At 34.4% G+C, this 19,316-nt stretch overlaps 1 protein-coding gene across 1 annotated transcript in view; it reads left to right on the top strand.

The window, feature by feature from the left end:
* The first annotated feature begins 327 nt into the window (after positions 1-327).
* LOC121388429 (serine/threonine-protein kinase Nek11-like) overlaps positions 328-19,316 on the top strand; it is a 42,135-nt gene continuing 23,146 nt past the window's right edge. Inside the window, exons 1-8 of the mRNA XM_041519744.1 lie at positions 328-865; positions 9,316-9,481; positions 10,043-10,191; positions 11,735-11,896; positions 13,148-13,297; positions 15,568-15,646; positions 18,834-18,916; positions 19,170-19,304. Of these exons, the coding sequence (XP_041375678.1) occupies positions 723-865; positions 9,316-9,481; positions 10,043-10,191; positions 11,735-11,896; positions 13,148-13,297; positions 15,568-15,646; positions 18,834-18,916; positions 19,170-19,304 (1,067 nt within the window). The 5' untranslated portion in view covers positions 328-722. The remainder of the gene's footprint in view (positions 866-9,315; positions 9,482-10,042; positions 10,192-11,734; positions 11,897-13,147; positions 13,298-15,567; positions 15,647-18,833; positions 18,917-19,169; positions 19,305-19,316) is intronic.

The raw sequence follows: 19,316 nt of genomic DNA, 5'->3' as shown, positions 1-19,316 counted from the left end.
TCAGCCAGCCGTTTGTAACTAACGCTCGCTAGACTGGTTTTGTACGCTACACAGTAAACGGAATGACCACTTCTGGAACCAGTTAAAATAGTTTGCAAACGTTTAACGAGTAACAGCTAGCTGAACGTATCTAGGTGTCGTTATTGATTTTATTTAGATAAGACTAAGATATGTTCACTAAACAATTAAAATTTATCACACTATTTTTTAATGTGTTTATTTTATAAAAATCATTACAAATTGTAATATTTTATGCTACAGATATACTACGACAATAAGTATATGGTAACAAAGGACGCCAAAATGGCCGACTGATCACAAAAGCGTCCGAAAATTTGATAGTCATTAAAAACAAAAGTTTGCAATAACATGTTTACTATTTTGATACATCTCAAAGAACACAGTCATTCAATTGGCAACACATGATGCGGTCTAGTGTTCTTAAACTTGTGAGGTGTTTTTACACTGTTTTATTGTGTCACTGTGTGTCACATTGACATTGTCATTGTTGAACATTGTATGATTGTTCATTTCCGTGTTTTATTTGGAGGGTTTCATCATTTGAGTTGTTAGAAGTGAAAAAACCCCAAACCCAAAACAACAACAAACAATAATAACAATAAACAAAAAGTAAACACACAGATTATAACTAAATTAGCTGTTACCACATGTAGGATTGTGTATTTTGGTAAAATATAATTTGATGAAGCATTGAAAGTGTGATGGCTCCCAGCAGGCCCTCAAAAGACGGGGAGACAAATTCTGCAAGAGTTCTTGCTAACAGATATGAAGTTGTCAAAAAGCTTGGAAGTGGAAATTTTGGAACAGCATTTTTGTGCAAAGATCTGAAAAATAATGAGGAACTGTAAGTGGTTTAAACTATTTATTTTTAGGGACGGTCCATAAATATCGATGTGCTTCACAATCCGAACAATGTTCGGAAGGGAGGGAGGGGGTAAAAGCCATGTTTGGATTGCTTTTCAGGTAAAACATCGGTCCATCGAAGGTCAATGTTTCGTACACATTATATCAATGTTTTTATGTTAGAATTAGGGGAGTGGGGGGGAGGGGGTCAAACCCAATCCTAACATTGTTAGGATTATAAAACCATTGACATTTATGGACCGTCCCTTACTTAAAGTGACGGACCCTACTTTTTAAACACTGAGGTATATTTTTCACTATTTAGGGTATGTTGGTGATATTACGACCCTATGTGTAAACCCGACCCCTTCAGATTTTCGTTAATTAAATGTGTTCCTTTCATAACAAAGGTACCTTCAACCTTCCAATGAAAAGCAATGATACAAACAATCATTAGTCTTTACTATTCATGCGTACTTACCCAATCTTTTCTTTCGGCCGTCTGCTAGCATTCATGCAAATTTTAGAAGGTATTTTGGAGGTATACAATCCAACAATAAACTTTATTATGAAATTATTTATGCAATAAAATCACTTAACATAATGTAAATATGTGATTATTTAAAAAAAAAAAATGCATTGATAACAAGTTACATTTAAATTTGAAAAGGGGTTGGATTTATCCTGCTATTTTTTTTTTTAGCAGACTTAAATGCGACCCCATATCAGTTATCTTTGCAAAAAACTGGAAGTCAGTTATAGTTAATAATATATTCACCATATTAAAATTCAGTGTTTGAGATTAAGAGTATCCCGATATCCCAGGGATACCAGAATTTAATTTTGGATACCAGACTTCAAGAACCCAGTATCCCACTGGGATGCCATATAATGTTGTTTTTTGTTTTTTAATCCTGCATTTTTAGTTTTAACTAAAATAATGTAAGTCGTCATTTACTGGTAAGTTAAGTAAAAGTATTTTCGAGCTCATACCCAGTCTAATGCTATGCCATAACAATCCCCCCCCCCAAACTTGTACCCCCCCCCCCCCCCCCCCCCCCCCCCCCCCCCCCCCCCCCCCAAACTTGTACCCAGTCTATAATGCTACACTGGAGCAATAGTGGCGTAGCAATGGACTGGGAACCGCTAAGTCGCTATTGTTTTTGTTGGATGTTTTCTCACTTCAAATTATATTTGAGGTATTGATTCCACATCTGTAACAAATTGATACAGGTAGGTTTATCATTAGTAATGTCAGAAACACTTATAGATTGCTGCTAAATATTAATTTATGTCATTATTACTCAAAAATAGATGAAGCAAATCTTTTTGCCGATTCCGTTTGATTGCGAATATCACAAATACCGCAATTTTGATTGCGACGTAGCAATAGACTGGGAACAAGAACATTGTCGTCCAACTTTGTTATGATGTTATTTATGAATTTCATTTAAGTGGGATACTAAATTCTCAGGTGGGATACCAGATTTGGAAATGTTAGTATCCAACTGGGATACTGCCCAAATTTTTTAATCTCGAACACTGAAATTTCGACTAAATAAACACAAGAAGAGGCTTATACAATGTCTATAAAATACATACATTTGTAAACAAAAACATAAAACAAAACAAACAAAATGATCCTAAGTACATTAAACAAAAAGTTTGTTTTGTTTAATGACACCACTAGAGTACATTGATTAATTAATCACCGGCTAATGGCTGTAAAACATTTGCTAAGCTTAACAGCAGAGGAAACCCACTACATTTTTCCATTGGCTGTAAGGGTTCTTTTATATGCACGTTCAAACAGACAGGACAGCACATACCACAGCCTTTGATATACCAGTCGTGATGCACTGGTTGGAATAAAACAGATCAAAACTCAATCAGTTGAACAGGTCCACAGAGGTGACTCGATCCTATGACGCGATCACCTCAGGTAAGCACATAATTGACTGAGCTAAATCCCCCCTCCATATTAAACACAATAACAATAACAACAACAAAATTAAAGATTTCAGGTTTTGGTTTATTTAATTTAATAGGATATGGTACCAAATAAAACTATGCAATATGATCGAAAGAATTTGGACAATGCAGTCTCCACAACTGCCTGCTACTTGCGTACCACTGTTGGGTCTTTGTTAGAAAATCTGTCAGTGGGAGGCTCCACTTTAGATCACGTTACTTGGAACTTGGAGTTAGAACATATATTTTCACTGTCAGATCTGCTAAATCAAAGCGTTCGTTAACAGGACACAGAATTCTTACCAGTGAACAGGTTCAAGTAGAAAAAAGGGCAGCAACAGAGGAAAAATTCATGGACAAATGCACTTCTTCAGGGGGTATATTTTACTTAAAAGCTTCAGTACCAGCTGAATTTATAAATAGATGAATGGACTTCAGACAGAGGTGTTCCTTTGGTTTTAAATGTCGTGACGACAAGGTTGCTATTGTTCAAAATCTTTCTAACTTGGCTTCCTCTGGTCAGTCTCTGACCATTGTAAACAGACGTTAAAAACACACACTGTCCATACGTGATCGTTATATATTGTTAATGCATGTTGACTGTTAAAAAAAACTAAGTTTAATTATTTTTCTATGTTTAATGATGTTCAGCTATTTCAATAGCGATGTAGATTATAATAGTAATATGTGATATGTTTTGACTTAAATATATTTTCACACTGTAATACACATTCGCTGTCCATTTCATTGCATATTAATGTTTGTTAATAGTGAAAAAATACAGCCAGGAATATTATACGCTACTAGTTTTACCTGGTACATATATTTTTTTAAAACACTCTGAGGGGGTCGGAATTACCCTGGTATAATCTTGGTAGTAGTTGGAATTAATCGACAATTGCCAATAAAATGAGAATATATAAAAGAAACAGGCACCGATTGGCTAGAGTGGACCACTACTGGTTAGAATGTGCATGTCAACATTATGGCAAACAACAGGGTCAATGTTTTGGAGTGTGGTGCGTCCATAAGGGGTCGGATCACCAACCTACCCTAGAGCTGGTTTTAATAATTAAAATAATACATTATATAAATTTTATTGTTTTGATTATCCATTTCCCACATCTGAAGTGTTTCTGGTCATCCTGGTGTTTTTAATATCACAAAAAGTAATGGTTATGGAGTCTAGTTCAAATCTATTTTTTAAAGGTTATTTCACCATGACGAAGTCACAAACTCTTATTTCACTGTGTTGTAAATTTAAACAAATGTTTTACAGGTTTGTAGATTATCTAAACTTAGTGTGCATTTTCATGGGTTGAAACTAGGGTCTGCACCTTTAAATGAAGTCATCTCAGATGAAAATGTACCCAAAATGGTCAAAATATACTCACTTTTTAGTCAAACTATACCAACTTTTTAGTCAAAATGTACCAGATACCTATCGAAAGGTATCGGTAAAATATCTGTCCGTTACCCCCATATTTTGGTTAGTAGGGTTAGGGTTAATTTTATGGTTAGGGTTACTTTTTAGCTTAGAGTGAGCTACGTTCCCTCTGTATCAATTTAATGCAGGGTAACAGATTTCCACTCTTTCCACATTTTGTTCAGTATCACATCGCTATTGGTTACACAAGTTTCAGTGATCGCTATGCAATTTTAAAACATTAGACAGTAGTTGCAAATCAATTTTTCATATGACTAGAAATGTTACTAAGAAAAATTCTAAAAACAAAATGTTTTCTGGTTTATAGTTTGTTTTTCAAATGTTTTGGTGAAAACGTACCTAAACCAAAATATAATTTGTTTTCTGACATCTAAGGGGCGGGATTTAGCTCATTCTGGTGAGTGCTCACTTAAGGTGCTTGTATTGCAGGATCGAAACGCCTCTGTGGATCAATTCAACTGATGAGTTTTTTCTCGTTCCACCAGTGGTGGGACGTAGCCCAGTGGTAAAGCACTCGCTCGATGTGTAGATGGTCTTGGATCGATCCCCATTAGTGCGCTCATTGGACTATTTCTCATTCCAGCCAGTGCACCACAACTGGTATATCAAAGGTCGTGGTATGTACTACCCTGTCTGTGGGATGATGTATATAAAAGATCCCTTGCTGGTAATGAAAAAAGTAACCCATGAAGTTGCAACAGCAGGTTTCCTCTCTCAATATCTGTGTGGTCCTTAACCATATGTCTGACGCCATATAACCATAAATAAAATGTGTTACGTGCATCGTTAAAAAACCGATTTGTTTCTTTCTTTCATTCCAACCACTGCACCACATCTGGTTAAAGACCGTGGTATGTCCTTTCCTGTCTGTGGGGGAAAATGTAGCAGGTTTTCTCTGATGACTACATGTCACAATTACCAAATGTTTGATATTCAGTAGCCGATGATTAATTAATCAATGTGATCTAAGGAATCATGGCTGAAAGGTTCATATATGTGTACTACTGTTTGACCTTTGTGTTCATGTGTGTAAGTGTAAGTGTATGTTTAATGAATGTATGTGATGTGCATCCTTAAAGGAAATTTGTGTTGGGACATACAATTGGTAACAATTCTAGCTCTTATTTTAGTTCAAACCTTCACTGATTCTTTTTCTTGGTGTACAGTGAACTGTCGAGACTTGGGGAATTGTATAAAAAGAAGAGATGTCTTTAATTATTTAAAAACTAAGGGATAATGTCTTTTTTCACTCCAAGATACTCACTTTGTTGAAAAAAGTGAACCATTTTTATGGGCAGAATGGGGCTTTGGGTGTGTTTTTAATTCAAATAATGGTCAGTCTAGAGGGGTCAATAACTTTGAATACAAAATACACCAGTTTCATAAAGGAGAAAATGGCAATTTATTAACAATAGACATTACAATTTGTAAAATGCAAATTACAGTAGCTAATATTTATGGTCCTAACTCTGACTCTCCTGCTTTCTATCAAACTTTAGTAGAGAATATTAACAAAATGGGAAATGAATTTTGTATTGTAGGGGGAGACTTTAATCTAGTGTTGAATCCGGATTTAGATGTTCATAATTACAACAATGTCAATAACCCGGTTGCTAGGGAAAGAGTCTTAGAAATGATTGGGGAGCTGGATCTCGTGGATGTGTGGAGGGACTTTAATCCAGATAGTAAACAATATACTTGGAAGAGAAGAAATCCTTTGAAACAAGCCCGTTTAGATTTTTTTTTAGTCTTGGAGTCACTATACACGTACATAACAAATAATAAAATTGAAATGGGCTATAGAACTGACCATTCTTCAGTAATTCTTAAACTGTCTTTCACAGATCGAACAGAAAAAAATAATACATACTGGAAATTTAACAATTCTTTATTGTGTGACGGAAAATACATTGATTTAATAAAGGAAGTTATTGATAACGTTAAGTTACAATATGCAATACCTGTGTATAATCTAGAATATTTACATCAGATTCCCGATGACATTGTACAATTTACAATTCATGAACCATTATTTCTTGAAATTCTCTTAATGGAAATAAGAGGGAAAACCATCTCATATTCTTCATATAAAAAAAAGAAGCTAATAAACTAGCAAAAGAGCTGATTAATGATATTAAAACACTTGAACAAAGTTACATACCTGACTTTGAATTATTAGAAATAAAAAGGAAACAACTTGAGAATATTGGAGAGAAAAGAATGAAAGGTGTTTTTATTCGTTCTTGGTCCAGATGGATTAATGAAGGAGAAAAGGTGTCAAAATACTTGTATAATTTTGAAAATCAAAATTTTGTAAGTAAATCGATGTCACTTTTGGAAAGACAAGATGGTTCTATAATAACTAATTCTAAAGATATAATGTTGGCAACTAAAAACTTTTATGCAGATCATTATACATCAAGAGAAGAACAAATAATAGACACTCCCCTGGAAGAAACGGTAAATAAAGAAGGCAAGACAGTATTGGATAAAGAACAGGCGGATCTATTAGAGAGCCCTATTACATATGATGAATTACGGATATCATTAAAATACATAAAGAATAATACAAGTCCAGGTGTAGATGGTTATACTGCAGAGTTCTTTAAGGTTTTCCGGATACATTTGGGACATTTTATTAATAGATCTTTAAACTACAGTTTTATGAAGGGTGAACTTTCAGTTACACAAAAGTTAGGTATAATTACCTGTTTACCAAAAGGAGACATGCCAAAATGGTTTCTAAAAAATTGGCAGCCCATCTCTCTTTTGACTGTTATTTATAAAATGGCCTCAGCTTGTATTGCTATTATTAATGAAGATCAAGTGGCTTTATGGTTAATCGGTATATAGGAAATAACATAAGAGTTTTATATGATGTTATGGCATACACTGAAACTCATAATATTCCGGGGCTACTTCTATCCATCGACTTTGAAAAAGCATTTGATTCCATCTCTTGGTCTTTTATACATAAAACATTGACAATTTTTGGATTTGGCGAATCCATTAAAAGATGGATACATGTTTTTTATAATGATATAAAAGCTAGTATAATCTTAAATGAGAAAATGTCATCAAGCTTTAAAATTATGAGAGGCTGTCGTCAAGGCGACCCTTTGTCTCCATATATTTTCCTATTATGTACAGAAATACTAGCAGGAACGGTTCGAAAAAATGTTAACATTAAGGGTATAGAGATAAACAACCAGGAATTTCTTATTTCTCAACATGCGGATGACACAAAATTTTTACTGGATGGTAGTAGATGTAGCTTTGAAAACACTATTGATGTATTAGACAGCTTTGCTGGCATATCTGGACTAAAAATAAATTGCACCAAAACGCAAGCAGTATTGTTTGGCTCAATGAAAAATTGTTCAAGAAAATTCCTTCCACATATTAATATAGAATGGAATCCAAAGATTTTTAAAATACTGGAAATAACGTTTTCCACTAATTTAGAAGATTGACATCTTTGAACTATGAAGGAAAGTTTTTGGAAATACAGCAAATTATAAACAAATGGATAAAGAGAGTCATAACTCCATTTGGTAGAATTGCTATTTTGAAATCTCTATTGATATCAAAGTTAAACTACCTACTCCTAACTCTGCCAAATCCATCCTGAAAAGTCTTAACAGAATCTTGTTCACATTTCTGTGGAACAATAAGCCGGATAGAATTAAAAGAAAAATAGTTTGTACGGCAGTTAAGGATGGGGGTCTAGGAATGATAAATATTTTTCATTATGGAGAACATTTATAATCTACATCTATATTCAGGATGCAATGGATGTGATTAACAGGTCCTATAACAGCTGGAATGATATTTTAGCAGTGAATCGAAAATGGGAGAAAATTCATATTAAAGTATTTAGTATTACTCGGGATACAAAATTGAGATGGTTTCAATTTAGATTAATAAACCGAATTCTTACCACAAATAGCTTTTTACACTTACTCCATATAAAGGACAACAGTCTCTGTACATTTTGTGGTAAGGAAAAGGAAACTCTTATCCATTTGTTTTGGAAATGCTCAGTAGTACAAAGCTTCTGGACTTATTTTTGGAATTGGTTGACCGCATCTTGTACACACATAAATAATATGACTCTGAGCTTAGAACTTGTTCTGTTTGGTGTTAACGAGACTATAAGGACGGATACAGTTCTTGATTTGCTATTACTTTATACAAAACACTCTATATATAGACAAAGACAAATAACAAGCTAAATATAAACCATTTGTTGAAGGAGTTAAGACTAAGATATATAATAGAAAGGGAAATTTCCTTCAGTGAAAGTAGATATCATAAATTTAATACCGGGTGGGCTAACTATTATTGTCTTTTCCGTGAAAACACCTAGCAAATTAACTTGTATTCCAACTTTCGATGGCTCAGAAAAGAAAAAAAAAACCTGACAAAAACAAAACAAACAAACTTTTATATGTATATTTTTCAACGTTTTACAATAACTGTACAGTTGCCATACATTACGTGTACAGATATAGCCTTGGATGTCATGTGAATGTGTGAGTGAAAGTTGAGTTAAAAAACACTTAAAAAAATTCCTGGGTCATGTTGACCACCTTCCCTTGTTTCCCCTGGATGGGGGTAGGCACAGTGTAACGGAATCTGTGAATAATTTTTAAAAAAAGAAGTGATCTGGTGGTGTTGTTAGACAAAAGAAACACATTTTTCCCCCTGACATCTGAGTATAATTTAAATTAAAAAAAAATATATGGGTTTGTTTTGACCAAAATAAAGATACATTTTGGTAGTGATGATCGATTACAGAAATCCCTATTCAATTGGCTTGGAACTGCAGTTTTTCCTACAGGTTAGATGAAAGAATTGATGTAAATATGCTAGGGTTTGGGTTTGTTCTCAGAAAACACAAATATACTGAATTGATATTAATTGTAAAATAGTAATTTCCCAATGAACATGACAACATGCATATAGTCATAATGATTCAAAAAAAAAATTCTTCTGTAATCCTAGTATTAATATCAAAATTTTGTTTTCAGGAAAGTTTTGAAGGAAATTTCTGTTGGTGACCTCCAACCTGATGAAACGGTTGATGCCATGCACGAAGCCAGACTGCTGTCTAAACTCGACCACCCCAGTATTGTCAAGTTTCACGACAGTTTTATTGATGGAGAGTTTTTTTGTATTATTACAGAATACTGCGAGGTAATCTCTATTCATACATATCATTTTATGAATCTCCAATAAGAATATAATCACCAGGCTGACAGATTAATAAATGTTTGGCACTGCTAGCTGAGTACTGCCACTCGCCAAATTCGCCAAATGCAAATTTTAAGAACAACTGGCAAATTGTATTCAAATTTGGCGAAAAAATACATTGTAATAATGAATATTTTGTTAGAAAATAACTCTGGGTTTTACATTTTTGGAGATCATTTGGCAGAATATTCTACTACGCTGTTTGCAAAAAAAGAGAAATATACCACCAAATTAGAGGCCTTATATATATTAGTTTAAAAATAAACACCATGTTATGTTTTAGAAATATAGTCAAACCTGCTCTAACAGCACCTGTATTAAGCAGCCACATTTTATTCTCCCAAATCATCTAGTACAGTATAAACTAACCTGTATTAAGCAGAAACCTGTCTTAAAATGCCATTTTTAAAAATGCCTTTGGTGGCTGCTTAATGACCGCTGTATATATCCACATTTTCCACTGTATTTTAACAAGTCATTGATATGATTTATTCTGTATTCTAGGGTGGAGACCTAGACCACAAGATAACTCAAAATAGAAAAAACAAGACCAGCTTTGATGAGAAGACTGTGGTGGACTGGCTAGTACAGCTGGTGTTAGCCGTTCATTACATGCACAGTCGTCGAGTCCTGCACAGAGATCTAAAAACCAGGTCAGTTTGCCATTCCTTCCAAAGAGCTTGATGTGTGATCAGTTGTAGGATCTATTACAGGGCCGTAGCTAGGACTTCTTGTGGGATAGTGGGGTTGGGGTGGGGATGCAGATGAATTCTTGGAATGAACAATCATGGAAGGTGCAAAACACTAGGGGGTTCCCAGGAAATTTTGAAATCTGGAGGCTCTTTAATACCATTTTACAGCCATTTCAGGAAGGTTACATACTTCAAACTTCAATATCAATAACTAGTTGGGGTTTTTTTGGGTTGGGGTGGGGGTGCAACTGCTCCCCTTGCCCCTGCTAGCTACGACCCTGTATTAGTGGAATGGAATCGGTGGCAATTTCATCATTGATTATTATTTATAATCAGTTTGCACCAACCGATCAACTTTCGATTATATGGTCGGATAGAATTATACGAACCTAAGAAGAATTTGAATTATAAGCGCTGTTCATTGGGAAAGAGCCTACAAATCAAGAGTTTTACCATTTATAACTATTTAATATTTTTTTTTTTATGTACACATGAAAACAAAACCCCCAACCCCAACATATTTACATCAATTTCATAATCTAAATGGGAGGAACAGTTATTTTTAACATTTTCCCTCAAAATTGATTATGAATTTTAATAATCGATCATCACATTGGCAGAGCCAAATCAATCAATTTGTGATTATAATTTATTATTGAAACATCATTAGGATTAATCACATTGGCATAGAGGATAGTGTTAACCATTCAGTACTTGCACATACAGTCCAGAAGCAGATCTAGCCCCCCCCCCCCCCCCCCCCCCCAAATTTTGTGATAGTTAGTTTTATTATATACTAATTTTCATTTGTTTTACGATCCCCCTCCAAGCCCCCAAAGTTCCCTTGGCATTCCGTCTCATGTCACTGGCCCCCCCCCCCCCCCAAATGGATTTTCTGGATCCGCCACTGGACACTGATACTTGCACAGAGATTTACAAGAGTTCATATAAAAGATACACTTGCTGCTAATCCTGCGGCAAATATGTTGGGTTTTTTCTATTGTTTTTTTTAAATCATCTTTTTGAAGAGTATACACCTACTTTACCCCTTCAGATGTGGGCTTGTTTATTCCACATTCCTAGATGGTTTTAATTTTTTAAATTTTATTTATTATCTCAAATCTGATGACTGAGTGGGATTTAGCACAGTCGATTGAGTTATCATTTGAGGTGCTTGTGTGCAGGATCAAACCACCTCTGATCCATTCAACTTTTTGGGGGTTTTCCCAGTCAAAGGCCATGATATGTGCTTTCCTGTCTGGGAAAGTCCATATAGAAGATCCCTTGCTACATGAGGAAAAATGTAGCAGGTTTCCTCTGATGACTACGAATCAGAATGACCAAATGTTTGACATCCAATAGCCGATCAATGTGCTCTAGTGGTGCCGTTAAACAAAACAAACTTTTAAACAAATCTGATGACAATACATGGCAGTGTTAGGGTCACATTCCAGTTTTAACATTTAGTTCATTACCTTGATACATGAAGACCATTGTTTTTCAGAAATATCTTCTTAAAGAACAACATGATAAAGATAGGTGATTTTGGAATATCACGCATCTTGATGGGTACAACAGACATGGCATCTACATTTACTGGTACTCCATATTACATGAGCCCTGAGGTGTTAAAACATGAAGGATACAACTCCAAGTCAGATGTTTGGTAAGTTTACTGATTCCGCATTCTACATTGGCTCTGAGGTGTTAAAACATGAAGGATACAACTCCAAGTCAGATGTTTGGTAAGTTTACTGATTCCGCATTCTACATTCGCTCTGAGGTGTTAAAACATGAAGGATACAACTCCAAGTCAGATGTTTGGTAAGTTTACTGATTCCGCATTCTATATTGGCTCTGAGGTGTTAAAACATGAAGGATACAACTCCCAAGTCAGATGTTTGGTAAGTTTACGGATTCCGCATTCTACATTTGCTCTGAGGTGTTAAAACATGAAGGATTCAACTCCATTTTAGATGTTTGGTAAGTTTACTGATTCCACATTCTACATTGGCTCCGAGTTGTTAAAACATGAAGGATACAACTCCATTTTTGATGTTTGATAAGTTTACTGATTGTTATCCAGTTGACTGATACCTTATTCTACATCAGCTCTGAGTTGTTAGAGTATGAAGGATGCCCCACAGGTGGTTGGTTCATAAGATTACTGATGTGTGGTTAATTAAATGAAGTAATTGTACATTAAAACTTTATCTGTTAAGTTAGCAGATTTGTGATCTGCGATGTTTACTGATGTGCGATACATTTACCTATGTGTGATATGTTTACCTATGTGTGGTAAGTTTACTGATGCTTGATAAGTTTTCTGATGTTTGGTAAATTTTACTGATGTCTGGAAAATTAACTGGCATGTCAAAGTTTGTTGATGTGTGGTAAGTTGATATGTACGTGTACTGATGTTAAGTTTACCGAGGTTTGGTAACATTACTGACATGTGGTAAATATTGGTAAATATCGTAAGTTTACTGATATAGTAAGTTTGTTGATTCATGGTAAGGTTACTTATGTGAGATAAGTTTATTAAGCCATTACGTATTACAATGCATGGACTAATAACAATAATGATTATAATTATATGAACAGATGATTACAAGGTTCTTAATTTGTTGTAAAACTTTTCATTCCTTAATCACTGATGGCACTTATTACAATGCATTATGCCATTTTTAAAACAGATTTTAAAAATTTATGGTTAAACATTACTTGTCATTTATATTTATTTTAACATTTATTTTAACATTTATTTTAACATTTTAAACTTAATAAGAATTTTGTTTTACACCACACCATACCCCCGAAATAAATATTTAGCTGCAGGGGTGAAATGATTAGGTACTGTTTTCAAAGATATATTATAACTCTATTGCCTTATTTAAAGAGTATTGTTTTCTTGCAGGTCTATTGGATGTATTCTGTTTGAAGTTTGTGCCTTAGATCATGCCTTCTTTGGTCAGAGCTTAATGGCTGTCATGTATAAAATAGTGGAGGGAGACCCTCCTGACCTGCCAAGTACATATTCCAAGGAACTTAATAATGTTTTTAAAAAGTGAGTAGTTTGAAATTTTGAAATTGATTTTTTTAATATTTGACAAGACATGATTAAAGGGACTGTCCTGAATTTGCAGCCATTGCAAGATGTTTTCGACTAACAGTATTTTTGACTACTAAAATTACAAAATAAATATATTTTCTTCTTTAAATACCAATTTAGTATATCCAGTGTGTTTGTAACAGTCAATGTTTATTTTCTTTATGATATATATGAAGTATATTTTTTTGCACATACAAAATTGTCAATGTAAAATCCGGTTTGGGCTACAACAAACATTAGGATGACAACAAGCACCTTGTTTATACAGACACTGATAGTCTAAACAAGAAAATATCTTTAATATTCAGGGCTGCCTATATCCTAAAATGTTCATTTGCCCGCTGGGTAACTCTCAAATTTCTCTTGCCCACAAACAAATTAACTCGTCCCAAAACATAAGCAGTTTAAATCAAAATTAAACTGTATGTTTCAAACAATTTCACATCATACAAAGCATGTGTAAGCCCTGTATTACTAAATATGTTCATTTCCTTTAATTTGTGAATGTGAAAAATTAAAAAAATTAAATTCTATTATGAAGCAAAATTGGAAATGAGTTTATGATTTTTTTTTAAACTTTAACACTTTAGGACTACTTTAAAATGATTATCGAAAATATGCTACTTTGGGTTAATGATTTCACAGTAAATAACATTATTATTTAATTTAATTTTTATTTATTTATTATTATTATTATTATTATTTTTGCAGGGGGGGGATTTTGGGTTGTTTTGTTGTTGTTGTTTTTTTGAGAGGGGAGGGTTCATGACGGACGAGTTGAAAGATTAAAAAAGTATTCCCCTCTATTTTTCAGGATGAATTTTACTTGTAGATGCAGAACTTTGCATTTCTGGACATTTAATTTTCACAATTTACTCTCGGTTTTCCTTACAGATTCCGGCGTTTGGCGCTCTCAGCTTGAGTCTGACACACAGACTCAGTCAGAGACTGCTTTGATCCCGTTACAAATCTTCATGCACGCATGCCTACTTACTGTTCTTCCACATTTAGTTACTTAAATGTTAATTGTATTTAACACACAAATTTAATTGGGAAACAACTGTGAAAACTTGCAGATGTTCAACCTAGTTTCGTAATACGAAACGCTACTACATTAGTGAAAAACCGACCGTGCGGTGGGAATTCCCTGACCTCATTTTACATCATATGTGTGTTGCGCGAGCTCACATAGATAAAGCAAAAACTAACTTTACAAAGAGTCTACTGATCTATCTTAGTAACGTGCTGGATTGTAATGTTCTAAACAACTATTTCTCGATTCTTCAACGTTTTTAGCAATTTACTTCACGGACACTGACATAAAATACCATGATTTACAAATAAATGCTAATTTTTTAAATGCCTTCAAAATGGAGTGGTGCTTATTCAAAGACGTGGGTCTACTTCCGGTCAAATACAGTACTCGGTATAATAATCAGGGGCCTCACACACGCACGCACACGCATGCTTGCTGCAGACTACAGAATTACAAAAATTTCAGGTGTACAAAAGGGATAAACAGACACGTGGTGTTTGGAAATTTTGGTTGCCCAGTGGACAACTAAATTGTAAATTTTGATTGTCCGAGCAACTCTTTACTCATCTGGGGTGAGCTGACGAGTACTTTTGGCCAGCCCTGATATTTAATTTTAGCTAACAAAAAGACTCTGTTAGTCGAAAATGTCTTACAAGGACTGTCCCTTTAATGATATAACCATTGTTTACCTATTATTATTTTTGTTGACTTCTATGTTAACAACATTTGAAATATAATGGGATTGTTTGTGTTTTTTGTATGTGTGTTTTTTTACAGTATAGTAACTGACTAATTAATTAACTCAGAATTTGATGGAAATAAATAAAATAATTATTAATTGGACAAGAAATTATATTTGTTTGAATATTGCCTGAAATCGGATGACAGACTACATTTTAAAAACAAAAATTGTGTTGGCATTGTTATGTACATGAATCTAATTGTATGAATTTTACTTATCGAAACATTATTAGTATTAGATTCTGTAAAACAGTTTGCTCTGTTTGATTCAGAGGTCGTTCAATATAATTTTATTTAACTGGTGATTATAACCACAAAATGGTTTGTAAGCTTATTAAGACAGTTTTGAATATATCTCTTTTATTCACAAATTATAAATGAATTGCTTTGGTTTATGTGGCCATTTGTAACTGTTTACTAATTCTAATTTCATAATTCTAAATTTCAGAATGTTGGTCAAGGATCCTTACGAAAGACCATCAGCTACAGAAATCACAAAACTGCCTTTCATTGCCGCTCATATAGCAGTAAGTGAAATATATTGTTGAGTCTCAGCATTTTCTAAGAATAGGGCATTCAAATATAACTTAGAAGTTAATGGCACACCAAGGTTGTTTCCAATTCTAATCATTTCTCTATAGCTGGTATATCAGAGGCCGTGGTATGTATTGTATTGTCTATGGTTGTTTCCAATTCTAATCATTGCTCTATAGCTGGTATATCAGAGGCTGTGGTATGTACTGTATTGTCTAAGGTTGTTTCCAATGCTAATCAGTGCTCTATAGCTGGTATATCAGAGGTCATGGTATGTACTGTATTGTCTATGGTTGTTTCCAATTCTAATCGGTGCTCTATAGCTGGTATATCAGAGGCCATGGTATATACTGTATTGTCTGTGGTTGTTTCCAATTCTAATCAATGCTCTATACTGGTATATCAGAGGCCGTGGTATATACTGTATTGTCTATGGTTGTTTCCAATTCTAATCGGTGCTCTATAGCTGCTATATCAGAGGCCATGGTATGTACTGTATTGTCTATGGTTGTTTCCAATTCTAATCAATGCTCTATAGCTGCTATATCAGAGGCCGTGGTATGTACTGTATTGTCTATGGTTGTTTCCAATTGTAATCGGTGCTCTATAGCTGCTATATCAGAGGCCGTGGTATGTACTGTATTGTCTATGGTTGTTTCCAATTGTAATCGGTGCTCTATAGCTGGTATATCAGAGGCCGTGGTATGTACTGTATTTTCTATGGTTGTTTCCAATTCTAATCGGTGCTCTATAGCTGGTATATCAGAGGCCGCGGTATGTACTGTATTGTCTATGGTTGTTTCCAATTCTAATCGGTGCTCTATAGCTGCTATATCAGAGGCCGCGGTATGTACTGTATTGTCTATGGTTGTTTCCAATTCTAATCGGTGCTCTATAGCTGGTATATCAGAGGTCGTGGTATGTACTGTATTGTCTATGGTTGTTTCCAATTCGAGGCCGTGGTATGTACTGTATTGTCTATGGTTGTTTCCAATTCTAATCGGTGCTCTATAGCTGCTATATCAGAGGTCATGGTATGTACTGTATTGTCTATGGTTGTTTCCAATTCTAATCGGTGCTCTATAGCTGCTATATCAGAGGCCGTGATATGTACTGTATTGTCTATGGTTGTTTCCAATTCTAATCGGTGCTCTATAGCTGCTATATCAGAGGCTGTGGTATGTACTGTATTCCCAAACAAAAATGCATGCTTGCGGCTAGGTTGTTGCAAGGTAGTTACAAGGTTGTTACAAGGTAGTACAAGCAATGCAAGCTATTTGCAAGCTAACATTTAGCTCGCGTAAGGTAGTCAGTATTTCTGCAAGCTTGCTGCATGCATGTTTTCATTTGTGAAAGCATGTGCAAGCTTCCCGCAAGCATGTTTTTATTTTTGCTAGCTTGCTGCAAGCATATCTTCAACTGTGCAAGCTTGCCGCAAGCATGTTTTCATTTTGCAAGCTTGCGCAAGCTTGCTGCATGCATATCTTCAACTGTGCAAGCTTCCCGCAAGCATGTTTTCATTTTTGTAAGCTTGCTGCATGTATATCTTCAACTGTGAAAGCATGTCTACACTTGTGGAGAAAAAGCTAAGTCCAAATCATTTTCATGGTTATTTTTTTTTTAGTTCATAACTTCTCATATGATTTATCAAATTCAGTGGGAACAGTGGCTAAACAACCAAACATACATGTTACATATATAGATAGTATTTACAATAATAATTAAAACAAAATTAATATTAATACATACCAATGATAATACAATATGGTTAAAACAGAATCATCTTGTAATAACTGGATTTTCAATTGGCCCCAAAAATAATAACATATGCATGGCCATGCATGTCTATGGTTGTTTCCAATTGCAATCAGTGCTCTATAGCTGCTATATCAGAGGCTGTGGTATGTACTGTATTGTCTATGGTTGTTTCCAATTCTAATCAATGCTCTATAGCTGCTATATCAGAGGTCATGGTATGTACTGTATTGTCTATGGTTGTTTCCAATTCTAATCGGTGCTCTATAGCTGGTATATCAGAGGTCATAGTATGTACTGTATTGTCTATGGTTGTTTCCAATCTAATCCGTGCTCTGTAGCTGCTATATCAGAGGCTGTGGTATGTACTGTATTGTCTATGGGAAAGTGCATATAAAAATCCATAGCTGGTTTATTGATAGGAGTAGGCTATGTAGCTCAGTCTCTTTGTCAATCAAATATCGTATTAGCCTTATGTTAGACACCAAGTAGGCTAGTTTAAGAAATCGGCTGAGGTATTGTTGAACATTACTTTCCTTTCCTAAAATATGGCGTAGAAGTTCAAGACACACCAAAAGATCTAATTAAAAATTTCCTACATTGTACAATTTACTCTGTTCTGAAGGATGATGTCACTAAAAAACTTAATGTTATTCTTCAATAAACCTCAGAAGATGACTTCATTATGTCATATTATGGGATGTCATAACATAAAACAGGTCAGGAATAGAACGTTAGAAACTGAATTATGTGTATTTTTAACTAAATAAGTCTTCTTGTTTGTAATTACAAGAATTGTATGCCATTTAAAAAATTTTTTATTGATGTATGACAGTCATTATTTAGTATAAAATCACTTTGCTATACTAAGCAATTTTATACAATTTATACAATAAAATTTAATAATAGAATATCTGCTTATGAAAAGTAAAAATATGTGTTGGAAGAACATTTTTACAGCACATCATAGTTGGCATCATAACACATTAAGGGTCCATGTTCCTTTTACAGAGTGGTATGGTATTTCTTGTTAAAATTACATTCTTTTGCTTAAAATATTTATTTCTGTATATCTGGTGTGTTCTTGATTGCCCTGATATTTATAGAAGCTCAAAAAAAGTATTATGATGTGACCTTTTCGCGCATGCTACAATTTAGGTGATATTATGCAAGTCATGTTTTATTATATACACTTTCCCACAGAAAGGACAGCATATACCCTTTCATGAGAAACCACTATAGGAGATTAATTCTACAGCCCATCGCTAGTACAGCTCAGTTAAATTCTTTATTTTTATTTGTATGTCCCAGATTATCATGATTGTATTTGTACATAAAGATGTGTGAGAATAGTAAACATGTGTAGTAGAGTGCAGTACAGTTCTGTGTACTATTCACTGCAGCAGGTTTTGTGTTTATTTTCAGAAAATGTCTCAAGAACATCGTTCTAAGCATAACCATGACCAACAAAAAGCTGATCAGGAGGCAGACGAAATTGCCAACTTTCTGTAAGTTGAATAGTTTAAATATTATGATCATTTTAGTTTAGGAATTTATGTTCTTTACTATCAGTATTTCATCTAATGTTTCATAATGGTGAGTAGGTCCTTTTTATTTTGTACATTCATTTTAAGTTAATTTTTATGCTTATGTAGTGAAGAATGTGTGAGGAAGTGTTGATTCGTGAAAAATAATGTAATTATTTTTCAGGAATCCAGTATGCTGAGATGTTATTAAACAAATATTCCTTTTCTTTAATAGGCGTGAGAAGAGTCATTTAGCTGATCTTCGTAGAGCGGAGGAGACGAAGCCCACCAGGACGAGACAGATGACGGCCCGTGAGAGGATGCGCCTGCGGAAGTTGCAGGAGGCAGACCAGAAAGCAGAGCGGCTAAAGTATGTTGGTTA

Source organism: Gigantopelta aegis, chromosome 14, assembly GCF_016097555.1.
Source record: "Gigantopelta aegis isolate Gae_Host chromosome 14, Gae_host_genome, whole genome shotgun sequence".
Classification (NCBI taxonomy): domain Eukaryota; kingdom Metazoa; phylum Mollusca; class Gastropoda; order Neomphalida; family Peltospiridae; genus Gigantopelta; species Gigantopelta aegis.
Note: the sequence above shows the minus strand (reverse complement) of the source record. Positions and strands in the feature narration are given on the sequence as shown.